General features: G+C 42.6%; 1 protein-coding gene across 2 annotated transcripts in view; it reads right to left on the bottom strand.

The window, feature by feature from the left end:
- The window catches only part of KCND3 (potassium voltage-gated channel subfamily D member 3), a 307,348-nt gene extending 292,261 nt beyond the window's left edge, over positions 1-15,087 (bottom strand). For both annotated transcript variants that reach the window (XM_036769298.1, XM_036769299.1), the window contains exon 1: positions 13,982-15,087. In XM_036769298.1, coding sequence (XP_036625193.1) covers positions 13,982-15,087 — 1,106 coding nt within the window. The remainder of the gene's footprint in view (positions 1-13,981) is intronic.
- Positions 15,088-18,259: the final 3,172 nt, after the last annotated feature.

Genomic DNA, 18,259 nt, shown 5'->3' with positions numbered 1-18,259 from the left:
GATCAGATGAGATAATTTCTACTTTGTCCCTGTGCTCTTGTGCTAATCGGATACACTGTGGCAGGAGAATCCATATCCTTTGGAGGTTATTTATTTCTGGGTTCCGACCCTTCCGGTCAGGAAATCCTGGTGTTAAATTTAAAACCTTACTTCAAGCTAAGCTCATTTGCCCTTGCCTTGTTCTTTGTGGCCATGTTGTTACTCAGTCATCTTTCAGTTGTGTCTGACTCTTTGTGACCCTATTTGGGGTTTTCTTGGCAAAGATAACAGTGGTTTGCCATTTCCTTCTCCAGCTAATTTTACAGATGAGGAAACTGAGGCAAACAGGGTTAAGTGACTTGCCCAGGGTCACACAGCTAGTAAGTGGCTGAGGCCAGATTTGAACTCAGGAAGATGAGTCTTTCTGACTTCAAGCCTGGTGCTCTATGCACTATGGCGCCACCTAGCTGCCCTTCTTTTACAATTAGAACTATTAGAAATTGGAATTGCCTACTGAGATAGATACTGAACTCAAAACACCACAGTAGTGCAGATGACTACATGTAAGGCATATTAGGGAGGGATTCCTGTTCAGGTATGAATTACATTAGATGACTTATAGTGAACGTATTGAGAAACTGACTCAGAGCCAGTGTTGCCAGCCAACCTCAAGCCTGAAAAGCACAGTAAAGCCCTGGAAATTCAGTCTGGGGTCTGTCACTGTTTTGGCATGGTCTCCAATCTACCCGAGATTTATAGGTTCTCTTATTGTTGAGTGGAGTCCATAAACTATTTTTTTTTGCTTTTGCTATCCTGAGAGAACACAATATATTTAATTATCATCCCAGAAGACTTAAAATAACCCTGTTCGGGTCAGAAAACCAAAAAATGACCCCTTTATCACTGATGGAAACAATATATGGAAAGTTTAGAGTGGACTGCCAGAGACAGAAGAAAAAAATTCATAGGAATAGTTGTAAGTTGGTTGAGTCACTTAAAGTGGAAAGTATTCTCAAGAAGGTTTTTACAGAAGAGGGGAAGGCAGGAATAGAAAAAAAGAGAGAAGATGCTCTTTGGATACATAATTCCCATGGCTATATCATAACTTAATTTTAATGTCCAAACTTATTTGCTATCTAAGCATGGGAAACCTAAGAAGAAAGGAAAAACCCATAATAATTCTCACCCCTAATATGTCTTGTAACTATAGTTAACTCTCAGTTATCCATGCTAGGAAGAGAAGAAAGGCAGAAAGCATTCTCCAGAGAACACTCCCTCCCCCCACCCCCTACCAAATTGTCTATATTTGGGTTTGTATTATGTTGTATGATTTCTTTTCTAGAGTAGCAGATTTACCTTTGTAATTCCATTTGGTTGTTCAGGCCAACATTAAAATCAGCTTATGTTCTTTGAAAACCAGCAGGCTAAGTGTGATAGAGGTTGAAGTGGGGGGAAGGAGGGGTATCACTAAGAGTCTGGATGGAGATGAAAAATTTGCCAGCCAGGTATTAAAAACATGGGCTCAGATAATCAGAGGACCAGAGGAAAAACAGAGTGAGGGCTGAGTTCAAGAGATTGAATGAGGACCCCTGCCTCGAGGCAGAGGCATGAATAAATCATTGACTCCAAAAACCCTTTCAGGGGTAGAGATTCTTTCACTTCATCTGCCTATCACCCAAAACACCATCAAATGCTGTTGTCCAGAATTGATGGTAATTTTTTAAAAGAGACAAATAAACTTCATTCTAAATTGCCACTGAGAATAATGAGGACTCAAGAAGCTAGCAAGGGCTGGGCTGCCAGACTTTCTGGCATCGAGGGGAGGCCTTGCTGTGCGCTGGATGCAAATCAGAGAGAATGAGACTTACAATTTTGCATTAATAGCCAGAAAAATGCAGGGAGAAAAGTTCTTCTTTTGGGTTTCTGAAGCAAACAAATAAGACACTCAGTGTGTCGGTGGCTGAATTAGTTGGGGAGATTGATGCACATTTCATGTGTCAGGGAGCTGAATCCCCACGAATGGAGCCAGTCTCCCAGAAAATGGCTTCTTTATATAGTTCTATCCATTTATTGTTTGATTGGACTTTCTGTATATTAAATTCAAGCTGCTCTCGAGCTCGTGGGCATTATGATGCGTTGACTCCACGGGAAATAATGAAGGTGGTGGGATTTTATAGCATTGCATTACAAAGGAGGCGTCCCGGGTCTCATCCATCTCTCCATCAACAAGCTGGTATGGGAGGTGGCACTTATATTAAAACGATTTTTCTGATCTAGCTTAATGATGCCCGTTGGAATCTTGGCACCAGGAATATGATTACATGGGCTAAATGTAATCTCTATACCCTTTTCATCCTTTCCAATCCCTTATATGCCAGACCCCTGCTCCTCCCCAACCTGTCTGTCTATTGCCATGGAGCCAGGGATAGCAAATTCCTTCTTAACTTCTCAAAGAAAGTCAAGAGGCAGACAGATGTCATTCCTACCATGGCTCAATAGTTTTAAGGTCATGATGGTGAAGGCATAGTTTGTGATGTTTGAAGGCATAGTTGGTTGGAATACTTTGGGTCCCCCAAAAGCTATCTGAAATCTTTTTTCTTGACTTAAAGAAATCTGTAATGTAAACAATATCACATTCTGTCCAAGGGGAACGTTTGGACTTGGTCTCTTCCTTCTAACAACAGGCAGTTTAAGAATGACACAAATATGAAGGATGTAGTAGACATGAATATGGAAGAAGGTACCAAGAGGGTTAATGGTTAAGAGCATTCCAATAAAACTTGAAGGATAGAGAAGTGCTCTTTCCCTCCACAGGCTGACAGGAGAGATTTCATCCAGAGACATCAAGATTTCTATATGGCTGCCTCAGTTTCCCCACTTTGCAATGAAGATCCTAAGGACTATACAAAATGAACAAAAATCATTGATTCATAGTGGGAAAGGACTTTAGAGGTTATCTAGACCAATCCCCTAATTTTACAGATAAGGAAACTGAGTCCCAGAGATTTTGAGAGACTGGCCTAAGGTCACCCACGCTGCAGGCGAAAAAACTGTAATTTGAACCCAGGACCTCTGTTTCTGAATCTGTAGCTCTGAAGGTGGTGTTTTTATAAACCCTGAAAGTGAAATACTTCTTTTGAGTGGTGGGATACTGTTGTATCACTTTTGATGGCTACCATATCTCCACCACCAACACCCCCTTCCAATTTGGCGTTTAAGTAGGGGCAAACTTTAAAAATTAATTATCTAATGCTTGAATATTAATATAAGAACAAAACATCAAAAGCTCCCAAGGAACTGGATTTCTTGATTGGTTGAGGTTTGGCACAGGTTGGTAAAACCTCTATCTGGGTGCTTCACTAGGTGGATCCCAACGCTAGTAGAAAGGGGTCTGGGGAGAAAGGAAGATAATCTGGGTTTGGGCAATAGACCAAACCATTCTAGATAGCTCTGGGGCCCCAGGGAATCATGACAAAGCTGTTGAAAATAGAAGACCAGGACTCAGCCTACGTACCTAGTTAGCCTAAAATAGGTTTAGTAAAAATGCCAGACACACCCAGGCTTATCTGGAAAGATTTATTTTATGTACTTTTTAATTTCCCCATAGAAACATTACTTTAATTATTCTTTTTCCTTGTAAATGATCCCCTGGAAACAGCACACCTGGTCTTAAGCAGGTGGGGCGAGGAGGGAGAAGGGAAAGAAGGGTTGGTTCTTGGTGTGTTAAGTACCTCACAGTAGCAGCAAAGGAAACCTGAGATTCAGGAGACCTGGGCATCTGGGCATGGACAAAATGCTGAGATTCTACTTGGCTAGTGGTACTGAGCCTTGGATGTGAATATTCAAAGATTATAACTGAGAAGAAGCCAGTGCCTGAAGCAATTTCCCTGAGTGGAGACGGGTCCCACTTTTGATCTAGGCCACAGAATTCTTTATGCGACCATCTTCTGCCCAACACAGAAGCCTGGACAGGAAGGGAGAAGCTCTTCATGCTGGGATTGGACAAAAAACTCCTCAGGTGGGAGAAACAGAGAGGGGGAAGTAGCTGCAGACTGCCTCTGGATCTCTGGGGGAGAGGGAGGGCCAGACTGCCTTGTATTTACACGATTTTGAGGCAGAATAATTGCCGCTCCTGGGAAAGAATCATGTTTATGTTTACTTGTAGTTTTGTAGCAGCAAAAACAAAAACAAAACACACAAAAGGAAGGAAGGAGGAGACAGAAGGAGAAAGGGAGGGGAAGAAAGAGGGAAAGAGGGAGAGTGAGAGAGGGAGAACAACAGAGGGAGAGAAGGACAGAGGAAGAGATGGACAGAGGGAGAGAGGGAGGGGGGAAAGGAAGGGGAGGCAAAAGGAGAAGGGAAAAAGGACAGGGGGAAAGAGGGAAGGCAGATGAAGGAGAGAGGAAGAGGGAGAAAAGGAAGAAGAAGAAGGATGAGGAGAAGGAGGAGGAGGAGGAGAAAAAGGAGAAGGAGGAGAAAGAGGAGAAGGAAAAGGAGAAGGAGAAGGAAGAGAAGGAGAAGGAGATGGAGAAGAAGAAGAAGAAGAAAAATGAGAAGGAGGAGGAGGAGGAGAAGACAGAAGAAAAGAGAGATGGAGAGAGGTGGAGAGCCAGAGAGACAGGAAGAGAGAGAAGGGGACAGAAGGAGGGAAGGAGAGAAAGAGGGGAACAGAGGGAAAGAGGGAGGGAGGGAAGGAAGGAGAGAAAGAGGGAGAGAGAAAGAAGGAAGGAGAGGAGTAGAGAAGAAAGGCAGAAGAGGGTGAGAGAGAGGGGAAGAAAGGAAGAGGGAGAGAGGAAAAGGAAGAAAGGGGGAGAAGTGGAGAGGGAGAGAAAGGGAGGAAGACAGAAGGGGATGGAAGGAGGGAGGGAAAGAAAGAGGGGGACAGGGAGGGAGAGAGGAAGGAGAGAGGAAAGAAGGAGAAAGGGAGAATAGGAAGAGGAGAAGGGGAGAGTGAATGAGTGTTTGGTTATTCTTTGAGATTCTGGAAGGGAGTTATAAAATGGCACCACCAGACCTGGAGTTAATTGCAAAAGGCAAGTTTCACTACTTTAAACACCTGTCATTTCAGATGGACCAAGGGACAATGCACCCAAGATCAAAGAAATGGCGAAGTTATTCCTGCTTGCAGATTGTCCCTGCTTACCTAGACTCACAATGCTATGTCTGCCATGACCTCAATAACGGGGCTGCTCTGCACTCCCCCTCTCCATGCTGGGAATGTTGCTGTCTAGAAGCAGCAGAGTCAATCTGGAGACTGCCTGGTGCTGGGGATGGGTCAGAGCTAGAAAACCTACCTTTCCATCTCCTGCCCTTGTGTTGTGGGGTATGGCCCAGGCTGAGGAGCTGTGTTCTTCCCTCTCTCACAGAGATAACCATTTCTAAGCCTCCAAAGCCTGAGCCAAGTAACAGCCAATGAATGCTGATTCTGGTACAGCTGGAGGGAGATATTATCAAGACATTTGTCCTTCCTAAGCGGCTCCAGCCCTGCCGAGGATCTGGAAGAATGAGAGGCAATTTGGGGACAGATATCAGTTTTGAGTTTTAGCTCTATCCCTTAGAACCACAGAATCTCAGAGTCAGAAGAGATCTCTAGATGTGGCACAGTGGACAGAGAGTCAGACTTGCAGTCAGGAAGTTTGTTGTTCAGTTGTGTCTGACTCTTTGTGACCCCATGGACCACAGAACCTCAGGCCCTTCTGTCCTCCACTATCTCTCAAAATGTTTCCAAGCTCATGTTCGTTGTTTCCATGACACTACTATCCATCCCATCCTCTGCTACCCCCTTCTCCTTTTTCCTTCAATCTTTCCCAGCATCAAGGTCTTTTCCAATGAGTCCCATCTTCTCATTCAGCTTCAATATTTGGCCTTCCAATGAATAGTCTAAATCAAATTCTTTAATTATTGACTGATTTGATCCCTTTGTTGTCCAAGGGACTCTCAAAAGTCTTCTCCAGCACCACAATTTGAAAGCATTGATTCTTCACCTTCCCTTATAGTCCAACTTTCACAGCCACACCTTGCTACTGGAAAAACCAGATTTGCCATAGCTTCCCTTCCAAGGAGCAAATGTCTTTTAATTTCATGGCTGCAGCCATCATCTGCAGTGATCTTTGAGCCCAAGATTATAAAATCTGATACTGTTTCCATTTCTTCCCTCTCTATTTGCCAGGAAGTGATGGACCAGTTGCCAAGATCTTAATTTTTTGGATGTTAAGCTTCGAGCCAGCTTTTGCACTCTCCTCTTCATTTTCTGCCATCAGAGTGCTATCATCTACATATCTAAGATTGTTGCTGTTTCTCCCAGCGACCTTAATTCCAGTTTTTGATCAGTCTACCCTGGCATTTCACATTTCTGCATAGAAGTTAAATCAATAAGATGACAATATACAGCCTTGTTGTGCTCATTTTCCAGTCTTAAACCAATCATTTGTTCCATGTTTGGTTCTGTTACTTCTTGACCTGCATACAGGTTCCTCAGGAGACAAGTAAAATGATTTGGTGCTTTCTTCTCTCTGAAAACTTGCCATATTTTGTTGTCATCTACACAAAGTCAGGAAGACCTAGTCAAATCTAACCTCATATGCTTACTAGCTGTGTGACCTTGGGCAAATCATGTCACCTACCTGCCTCAGTTTCCTCATCTATAAAATAGGGATAATAATAATGCCTACTTCCCAAAAGGATCAAAGGAAATAACATATGTAAAGGGCTTTGCTCACTTTAAAGTACTACATAAATGTTAGCAATGATTATTTTCATTATTAGTCATTTCTGTATTTAGGGGCCTTATCTCTCCTATCAGACTTGCAAATTCCCCGAGGGTGGGAAATATCATCTTTTAAAAAAATTTATTTAAAGTGTCCAACAAGGTGCATTGCACACAAGGGAGACGTTTGCTAGCCTCCTGACCTTGGATAAGTCACATCCTATAGTGTCAGCCTCCTCATTTATAACATGGGGAAAAGAATATTTATGCCATCTACCCCCTAGGCTTACTGTGAGGAGAACACTTTAGCTATAAACTGCTTTGTAAATGAAAACTTCATTTAAAACAAACATTTAAGTCACCTAGAGTTGTAGAATATCTAAGTCACAGAATCTAAGAAAAGGAAGGGAGGCCACCAGAGGCTGGCTGAGCTAACCCAAACCTGAATGAGCATCCCCTCTACAACAACGTTCCCTGTAGGTGTCATCCAGGCCTCTAGTGAGGGAGAACCCACTACCATTCTGAGATAGCCCATTTTACTTTGAGAAAGCTCTAATGGCTTGGAAGCTTGTCCTTCTATCAAACCTAAATCTACATTGGTAAACTACCAATATCCCATAGCTTCAAATAAACAAGCAGAAGCATTGCTCAGAGTTCTTCCCTCTGATAAGATAGATAAAAACAAATCAAATTTCCAAAAAAAAATTCATTACATTATGTTATGTTTTATTCCACAGATTAAAAATAAATAAAAGAAAAAAGAAAAATCTAATGCCTTAAGTTTAACGTCATATCAAAACATGCCAGCCCTTCAAATACTTGGAGGCAACATGTCCTCCATAAGAAGTATTCTAGTAAATGTTCAACAAGTGGTTCATTGAAAAAGAAATGTTTTCCAGGCACATTTTAAAGTTTATTCTGCATTATTAACATTTTATTAATCACTTTCTTAAGTCTAGGCCAGTGATGGCAGACTCAAATGGAAATAGGACCATTAAACTGTACATAAGGATCCCTACTGGTCATATATTGACTTAGAAAATCACATATTAACATTTTCCATGTTTTACTGTATTTTCATTTATTTTGTTAAATATTTCCTAAATACATTTTATTCTGTTTCAAATGCGCTGTGGGAATGTTGGGGGTTGTATGAGGCCAGTGGGGTGCATGTTTAATATCTCTGGTCTAGGCAATCAGTGAAACAAATCAAGCCCTGACTTGTAACATTTGCCCATTTCTGAGGTATATATGCTCACATTGAAAATTTAACAATCAGTTCTCATGGTAAGAGCTGGCTCCAGCCCATCCCTGTAAGCCATTTCTTTCCCAGGCTAAATATCCGTAACTCCTTTGATCAGTTCTCTTATGGTATGAAGTTGAGGTCTGTTAACATCCTGGTCTCCCTTCTTTGGATACTCTCTAGCTTATTAAAATTCTTCCTATAATGTAGTACATAGAACTTTAGTTCATAACACTCCAGGTATGGTGTGACTAGGGCAGAGTGCATTGGGACCTTCACCTCTCAGTCATGCATATCTTCATACTTCTCTCAGAATAGCCTAAAATCTCTAAGGAGTGATCTAATTTTGGAATACCTAAGTAGCCAAGGACAGAAAAGGTCAAGAACTGGAAATTCACTGGCCCAAGTAAGATGGCACCAATCCAGCAGGGCCTAAAGATGGCACTGTAGTATACCCTTGACTAAACTGACTTATCTCCCCCAAACACTACACTACTTGAGATTAATTGCTTGATATAGAATTCAGTTTAGTTCAATAAGTATTCATTAAGCACCTACTCTGCCAAATTCGTTGCTAGGCATTGAAGATACAAAGAAAAAAAGGAAATCAGTGGAACAGATTATTTTCACAGTATACACAAGCAAGAGCCCAGAAAGTAGTGACTGGAATAAGAATTTACTATTTGATATAAACTGCTTGAGGACACTAGAAAATAGACTGGCGGAAACTAGGTATAGACCAACCTCTCACACCATACACCAAGATAAATTCTAAATGGACATATGACATAAACATTAAGGGTGGCATCATAAACAAATTAAAGGAGGCTGAGTGAAGTAAGCAAAACCAAGAGAACAATTTATGCTATAAAACAAACAGTGTTAAAACAAAGAAACAAACTTTAAAAGTCTTAAGAATTCTGATCAGGGTAATGACTGACCATGATTTCAGGCGACTAATAATGATGCTACCCACCTCATGACAGAAAGACTCAGGAATATGTATATGTGTGTATGTATGCACACATATATCTATATCTATATCTATATCTATATCTATATCTATATCTATATCTATATCTATATCTATATCTATATCTATATCTATATCTATGTCTATGTCTATATCTGTCTATGTGTATGTATGTATGTATGTATAAAGACATGGCCAATGCAGGAATTTGTTTTGCTTAGCTATATTTATTTGTTATGAGTTTTTTTAAATTCTTTATTTTAGCTGTTCCCTAGGTGGGAGGGAAGTGAGGGGAAAGAAAAGATTTTTGTTAAATGAAAAAAAAATCTTTAAATATAACATAGAATTATAGATTTAGAGCTGGAAGGAACCTTGGATATTTTCTAGTCCAGGCCTGCACAACATACGGCTGTGCCGCTTGTGGTCCTCCAAAGATTTCTGGTGGCCCCTGAAAAATGTAGGGTTGAGATTGCACTCTCCTGTTTGTCATGTGACCCGCGGCAACCAACCATAGTTAGTCTGTCTCTAGTCTAACCTATCTGCAGCCAGAAGAAGTTTAGCCTGTTTTAATTTTGGCTCTGACCTACTGCCAAGTTGTGCAGGTCTCATCTAGTCCAACCACCTCATTTCATAGATGAAGAAATTGGATCTTAAACAGGTCAAGAGACTTGCCTAAGGTCATACAGGTCTGGGGTTAGAATTCATGCCCTCTAACTCCAAAATTAACATGCTTATAAGGAGGATAATTAAATATAAGATATGCAGAAAATAAAGAGGGGAGGAGGAGGAGAAAGGAATAGAGAAGCCAGGAAAAGCCTCAAGCAAGAGGTAGCACTTGATCTAAGCCTTGAATAGAATTTAGGATTCCCAGAGCTGGAGGACAAGCATTTCTTGGCATGAAAGATGGTCTGTATTCCACTCATTCTGCCTGTGCCTCGAGTTAGCCTGGAACATTATGATTCCTCGCTGTGATGTGAGTCTGTCCCCACCCACAGAAACTTCAGCCCTTGGGAACTGTCTGCTTGTTGTTAATTTCCTTAAGGGAAAAAGCCCTTGGCTGTCTGAAACTCAGAGGGTGCATTATGATCAGATTCTATGGGGCAAGGTTCCAGGGACAATCTGGGTTGCATGAAGCTCCCCTGCCAAGCTATAAGACACCTAGAGAGGTGAGAACTAATAAGAGCTTATATTTCTATAGTGATTTATAGTTATAGGGTTCCTAACATGCAGTATTTCAATTAATCCTCTCAACAATCCTGTGAAATGAATCCTTCCATTTTACAGATGGGGAAAACAAGTCTCAAAGCAGTTAAAGAGATCTGCCAAGAAGATCTCAGAGCTAGAAAAGGTCAGCCCTGGGACTGGAGCCCAGATTTTCTGACTACAAGACCAGCCCTCTTTCCATTATAGCTTTCTGTAGGTGAATTCATGGATCCATCCACAGGGAATAAGTCAGAATATCCAACTGGAAGATTAACTAAAAAGTCTCTTTGATGCAGTTTCTTAAGGTTGAAAAAAACTCCTTCAGATGCTCTTGTGCAAAATTCTTCAAAACTTGTGTTAGTTCTTGGTTATTGATCCTCATAAGCTCAACCCCTGGTACCTCCTGGGATTAGAAAGTCTGTGTAGTCAAAATAGTACTGAAGTAGGAATCAAAAGGCCTGGGAGCTCTGGTCTCATTTACCACCTATGTGAGCTTTAGCCAGGGTACTGACCCACTCTGAGCCTGTTGATCTTTCGATCAAGTCAGGGCAGTAGTACATATTAACTCTTTCTATAAACTGAGGGCAGGTTAGAGGGAATTTCCTCACTGACCAAGGGAATCAAGGTCTGGTTAAAAAAAAAGGTACCTATTGTAATGGTCAAGAAAGGTGATATATTTAAATGCACTTTGGAAAACTATTAAATCCCAATCCACTGTAAAGTATTATAATTCAATTCAGTTCAATAAACATTTGTTAATTTGTCAACATTTCTAATTATGTGACCAAGAGATCTAAAAGCACTATCAACATGCTAGCTAATAGCTATTAAAGGATAAAGCCATGGAAAATGGCAGCCCCTTCCCTAAAGGAGCTTACAATCTAATGGGGGAGGGGGAAAGGGAATATAGCACATACACAAATAAATATGATTAAAGGGAAAAGATGATAGGACCAAAGTTTTATCATTATCAAAACAAAATGTAAGTTTCTTTAGGGTAGAGATTGTTTGATTCTTGTTGAGGTTAAGATGTTTGTCTACAGTTACATAGCCTTTATGTGCCAGACATAGGACTTCAGCTCAATTCTTCCTGCCCCTAAGGCCAGCCTGCTATCCCCTCTGTTGTCTTTTCTGTGAAATACTTAACTGGATAAACAATTATGTTGCATGGTGGATAAAGAGCTGGCCTTGAAGTCAGAAAGACCTGAGTTCCAATCCCACCTCAGATACTTGCTATTGGTATGATTATGGGCAAGTCACTTAATCTCTCTCTCAGCCTCAGTTTCCTCATCTGTAAAATGGCTATTCTAGTAATAGCACCTGCCTCTCAGGATTGCTGTGAGGATTAAATGAGATAATATATGTAAAGTATTTATATAAATGCCAGTGATTATTATTGTGGCTGTCGTCATTAGGTTAGAATGAGGATTGCTCTTATCTTTAGTAAAATTTTAGGTAGCTAGTTGTCCATAATATCATAATCTGTTGGATACATAAAAAATGCACTCTTCAGAACTAGCCTGGCAAAATGGTTACCCTCTTGAAAGTGTAGGGGTTAGGGAAGAGAGGAGGAGGAGGATCCTCTTTAGCAACAAATCAGTAGCCCCTGAATACCTAGGAGGAAGGGAACACATGAGAAAGTCAGACGCAAAGTTTAATTTGGGTGTGCTTCAAATGGTGGAAGGAAAAGAGAACTCTGATAGACCAACAATGCTGGCAGACCAGCGACCCCCTCCCCACTCCCCAAATCCCAAACTGAAACAAAGCAGGGAATAAAAAACAAAATAGGCACAATGGTGGCATGTGAAGGAAAGACTAAGCCTAGTAGGGTTTCCTTGGGAGGCAAGGGATTCCCGCAAATGATCTCCAAGCAGAGGACAAATGATCTGGAACACTGAGGAGGTATGGATTAATTGTTCCGATATGGTTTGGCCTGGATGGCCTCTGAAACCTCTTCCACCTCTGAGATTCTGTACTATTTTTATAAAAACCTAGAAGAATACAGTACAAAAACTGTTTAGTGGGCATCTCCTGCTTTTGTCTGGGCCACTGGTTACACTCAGACTGCTCCCCTTTCCTTTCCCCTGTTTTCTCCTTCCTATTTCTTGCTACTTCAGGCCTCGTCTCCTGCTGCATTCCGGTGTTACGAATGCTCCATCCTGACAGCTGGAATCCCAAGAATCTCAAATACCACCAACATCTGGATAGTCATACACTCTGTGCTCCTTGGAATTTATACAAAGTTTTGCAATCACCAGTCTGGAAAAAAGTTACTCAAGGCTTCTAGAACACTAGTCACATGACCACTTACAGAGCCCATCTGCTGGACTCAGAGGACTCTCTTTCCACAAGCCTCTAATAAAGGTTAGGGACCCTGAAAAATGAGAGGGAACATGATGTCCTAGATAGAACACTGGACTTGGGAGTCAGGAAGACACAGTTTGGCCAGCTGGTCACCCACTCCAAGAAAGGTAGAAATTCTTATTTATCCAGGTTGCTATTTACAGTCAGTGGGGCCTTCACCTGAAAAGATCCAGCCAGGGAGCCAAAGGACAAACCCCTATTCAAGAGGCTGCCAAACTGCGCTGCCTTGGCTCCCTTCAGGCTCTTAGACACCAGAAATGGCCAATGACATCCTTCCTCTCTCTTTTCTCCTCTCTCTCCTCCCCCTTGTGATTTGTGGCTTCCTAGACCCAGCAGGATGACAAATGTAATCATTTTAAAAGGTCCCGTCACCTGCTCAGTCATTCCCAATAAGCCCGCACAGCACTATGGAAAGACTGACACCCGAGTCATGAGGCCTCAGCCAGAAGAAAAAAAAATCAAATCGCCGGGATGCAACCAACAGAATTGTCAAAGACCAAATAAAAAGCTTCATGAATTCTCCATCAGCAATATAATGCTTCCTGGCCTAAGCAAATATAGACACCAGCATATGAATTGTGATAGGGTTGCATTAGCCTCAACAGCTTCCAACAGCTGGAGCAGAACTCTTAAGAAATCCATGTTTCTATAAAACTGTCTTTATTGGTTCTAATCCTGTTAGGGTGAAGGCTGTAATCTCTTTCCCTGTAAGTCCCCTTCCTCTGGTGGGAGGTTTCATATTCAGGAGGAATAAATACATTTCTCTGACCTCAGATGAAGCAGAGAAGAGAGAATGGATGGATGAGGTGTTCCATGTGCACCATACCCTCCACCCCATGTCTGCCTCTCCCCTCTCACTAAGGCTAGGGCTCCCGTCGTGTCTGACCACATGATCTGTTGGGATCATGTCTCAAGACCCAAGTGTCCTATGCATTTTAGCAACATGTGAACGGAGAAAACAGGGTCATTCATGTTTTGGGAGGGGGTGGGGACCAAGTTCAGAATCACACAGAGAAAGTCTGCCCAGAGCCACACAGCTCCTGAGAGTCCACTGAGGAGAAATAGGTACAGTACAAGCAAAATAAACAATCTTTGAATATGCTGGGGAAAAATTCCACGCAGGAGAAATCCACGGAGCAAAGTCTGTCTTCTGTTCACTAGAACAATACAAAAGTACACCCTCCCCATAGCAAACCACTGTTGCTCCTCACTTCCTGCCAGAGGGACAAGCCTTCAAGGACCCAACACAGGCTGCTCATCTAAAAATAAAATGATGGATTTGGCCAATAAACTTTAGAAAATATAATTCAGGCTCCAGCCGCCAACATTTGCTCACACCTTTCCTTCATTCCATCCCCTCAGAAGCCAGGGCTCCCACATACACTTTGATCTTCTGAGATGGGAGTTTCCTCCTGGCTCCTGGGGAGCTTGAGTGAGATACCATATCCTCATTCCCCCACTCCAAGCCTGCACGGACCAACGTTCACCCCCACTGGTTGAGAGTGTTACTTACCCCAATGTAGTCATGGTGACGATAGTATACCAAAAGGAGGCCGGGATGCTTGTGAATTTGCTGGCAGAAGAGCCCTTCTCGGCATAAAACATCACAGTGGCAAAGATAATGATGGCCATGGTGAGAGAAAAGAGGAGGAAGCCCAGCTCTGATGCGCAACTTTTAAGTGTGTAACCCAGGATTCGCAAGCCCTGGGAATGCCGGGAGAATTTGAAAATTCTGAAGACTCGGAAGACCCGGAGTGTGACAAAGGCGCCGGACACATCCTCATTGTTGGTCATCACCAGGCCGATGTAGTATGGCATGATGGCCACCACATCAATAATGCTCATCACACTCCGGATAAAGCGGTAGCGGCTAGGTGCCGCAAAGAGCCGTAGCAGGTACTCAACAGTAAAGATCATGACACAGGCCGTGTCTAGGCAGAAGAAGGCCACCGCGTAACGCTCACCACATGGCAGCTCCTTGTTCCCAGGCACCGTGCCACAGGGCACTGTCTCCACTACATTAGTGATGACGGAAACAGCGATGAAGAAGCCTGTGACATAGTAGAAGACCAAGGCCAGCGTGCTTGTGTGTGGATTCTCAAAGGCCCGCCACATGGTCTGACGGAAACTGAGCGATGGCAGGGATTCCTGGTTGTTCTCAGAGTCATTGTCATCCATCAGCCGCTCTGCATTCTCCCGCTTGCGATCCTTGTACTCTTCATAACAACAGTCCCCAATGATCTCTGGAAGGATGCCATAGAAAGCCAGCTCGTCATCATAAGCAGAGATGCACTCGTACCGGGGGTAATGCAGCTTCCCTGTGCGGTAGAAGTTGAGAACACAGCGAAATACCTCTGGGTCTCGGTCAAAGAAATACTCCTTGGTGTCCTCATTGAAAAAGAATTCCTTCTCTGTGCTGCCAAGCAGGGTGTCGGGGTAGCGCTCTAGCGTGGTCCGCCACGTCTGGAACCTGCGCCCGCTCACGTTGAGGATGATAAGCTCGTCTTGTCTCTTGTTCTTGTCAGCTGGGGCAAGGGGCATGGGGCAGTTGGCCACGGGCATCCAGCCAATGGCCGCTGCCCTGGCAAAGGGCAGCCAAGCTGCGACTCCAGCGGCCATGGTGACGCCAGCTCTCAGGACAAGTTACCGTGTCTTGGAAAAGTCACACACCAGCTTGGAGTTAGCTCAGCAACCCCTGAGGGTGAGAGCAGAGAAAGGGGGTAAGTCAGAATGGAGAGAAGTAAAAGGTAAGAGACTGAGGGCAGGAGTAAGCCACTAGTGACCAAAAAAAGAGACTTTATCTAAAGGCAAATTCAGTTGGACTGTAAGGAAAAACCAAAGGGCAGCGCTAAAATGCTCTTTCCCTTTCCACTCCTTAGCCCACATGCAGGGCGGCTAGCATAGGTGTGTACCTGACAGATGCTGGTGACTCATGGACAAATTGTCAAGTTCCAAGAGAGCTCAGATGCCTTTGGAAGGGAAGCATCCTCAACAGAAAGATCTGAGAAGACGCAGGCTATAATCAGCTCTGAAAGGTTATGGCCCGATTACAAATTTAAATTGGGAATGGGTAAATGATTTCTCATTAAAAGAATGTAAAAGTGGGATAAACATGCTAATTTTTATTTCTTCACTAACCAAGGCAATTAAGAAGTTGGGGGGCAGGATGCAGAGAAGGAGCAGGAATAAACATACTCCTTCTGCTCGTTTCCCTAGCCAATAAGGTGAGATGCCCAAATTAGATCAAATAAATCCTAGGATGCCAGCTCATTGTGCAAGATGTCCAGGAGCTAAGCCCACTGCTGTTCTGACCTATCTATGCCTTCACTTCCATCTCACAAGCCAGCGATGAATGACTCCCCTTCCTCCTCCTTTGGGGCCTAACCTACAAATGCAACAAACATAGTATAATATGTATAATATTAATGGTATAATAATAAATGCTTGTTTATTGAGGGACCTGGGGTACTGGTTCTCAAACTTTTTGAACACGAAAATCCCTTTTTAATGTAAAAAAAAGTCAAGTCAAGTATTCCCTCTCCCCTATACTACTTGCATTATTAGTATCTATTGATTGAGGAAGTACATAGTGATAAAACGGAAATGCTTGGAGTATGTATGGACTTGTGGACTCGATACAATAACTGTCTTCATCACCCACCAAAGGGTCCGTGGCTCAGGGGTTAGGAACCACTGCCCTCCAGGAAAGGCCGAGGATAAAACAATGAAGACATGGAAACCTACAGGACTTTGGTCCTTGGTTTATTTGTGTCCTATAACAGTCCCTTTAGGGAATGATGACTTGTAATGAGTGTGACCTCCAGATTTTTGGCCTCCGTGGCCCATTTCTAATATGGTCTCTGCCTCCCCAGTACATCTTTGTCAAGTTACATAACCACGCACGACTCAACCCCAACCTCTCCTCATTCCACACACAGATACCCCTTTCAAAACTTTTATTCCCTCTTCCACTGGTCTTTCAGTTAGCATGCTCAGACATCACTTCTTTGACCTTCTGTGTATATGCCCTACTCGTACATGTTCATTCTAAGTACAGACCATCCTATGGATGCCTTGGCCACAATGTCCCCCACATTTGCATGCCCCATACATGATACATATGCAGGTCCATTCTTCCCACTGAATGGGAATTTGTGGGCAAGTGAGCTCAGGGTTAATGGGGGAAATGTTCTACTGTAACTGTTACTACACTGCTACTTAATTTTGCAATATGGGTTTCAAGGTGGACTGGAAATTGGGAGAAAATATATGCACATGCTCTGCCTAAAACTGATCTCAGATTCAAATGCTATTGTTGTATGGGGAAGAAAAAGCCAACTTTCCATTCTTTGTGAAAAGGGGTGGATGCAGGAGTTCCAACAATCCGAAGGAGTAGATAATTAAAATTAAATTAAATTAAAATTAAAGCTATTTGCTTTTGGGATGTTTTATCATCTCAACCTTACCCTTCTACCCCCAAAAGCCCACATCACACAACTACTGAGTGCTAGGAATTCAAATTTAGGTAAAAAAGTGTATTTACTTTCCTAGTTTTTTAAGTGATGATGATAACCAATTATTCACATTAATACTGCCCTTTAAAGTTAACAAAGTATTTTCCTCACCAAAACCAAAGCCAAACAAAAACAAACCCCCTATGAAGTACCAAAAGCAAATATGACTATGCCAGAATTACAGAATCTTGATTGGAAAGAACTAGAGGTAATAATAATCTTTATAAGAACTTTAAGAGTTACAAAGTACTTTATCATTTTTATCCACCCAATCTTCCTGTAAGGTGGATGACATTATTATCTTCATTTTACACATGAGGAAACTGAGCGAGATGAGCTGAGTGACTCGTCCAGGGTCACACAGCTAGTAAATGTCTGAGGCAGGATTTGAACTCAGGTCTGCCTGACTCCAGGACCAGCACTCTATCCACTGTGCCACCTAGCTGTAAGAATCTTCTCTACTCTATCCTTGAAAACTATCGCTGTTCAGTCGTTCCAGCTGTGTCTGACTCCTTGTGACTCCATTTGTGGTTTCCTTGGTAAAGATCCTGGGATGGTTTGTCATTTCCTTCTTGGGCTCATCTTACAGATGAGGAAACTGAGGCAAGCAAGGTTAAGTGACTTGCCCAGGGTCACACAGCTAGAAGAGTCTGAGGTCACATTTGAACTCAGGTCTTTCTGACTCCAGACCCAGTACTCTAACCACTGCTATACCTCGTTGCCCATCCTTGATGAGTAACCATTCAGCATTTACTTGGAGCCCTTAAGAGAAGAGGGCATCTACAACCTCCCAAAGCAACTTGCTCTACTTTGGACTAGTTAGAACTTTTAGAAAGCTTTTCCTTGCCTTGAACCAAAATCCATTTGGTACAATTTCCACCCACTGTTCCTGATTCTGTCATTTAGGGCCAAACAGAGCAAATCTAATCCCTTATTTGAATTAATTAAATTTGATTCTTTTAAAAAATGTAATTTTTATTTCTGCCTCCTATTTTTATATTACATTATTTCCAACTATGTCTGTTCCCTTTTCCCACCCCGTAACTCCCTGCTAAATCATCTCGGCAGATGGGCTCAACCAGGTTGGGGGTGACCTGCAGGCCTCAAATCCATCAGTGAATCAGGGAGATGTCTACCCCAAGTACGTGAAGATTTCCCCTAGTGGAATAGGTGGTTGAGAACAATTTGTCCCTACAGCCATGAAGGTGGCTGAAGCAGGAGCTGTGGAGCACTTAGAGTTTTAGGCAGGCATCGAAGATGCCAAGGTCATCCACTGC

Source organism: Trichosurus vulpecula, chromosome 7 (genome assembly GCF_011100635.1).
Source record: "Trichosurus vulpecula isolate mTriVul1 chromosome 7, mTriVul1.pri, whole genome shotgun sequence".
NCBI classification, from domain to species: Eukaryota; Metazoa; Chordata; class Mammalia; order Diprotodontia; family Phalangeridae; genus Trichosurus; species Trichosurus vulpecula.
This window is presented reverse-complemented; position numbering and strand designations above follow the sequence as displayed.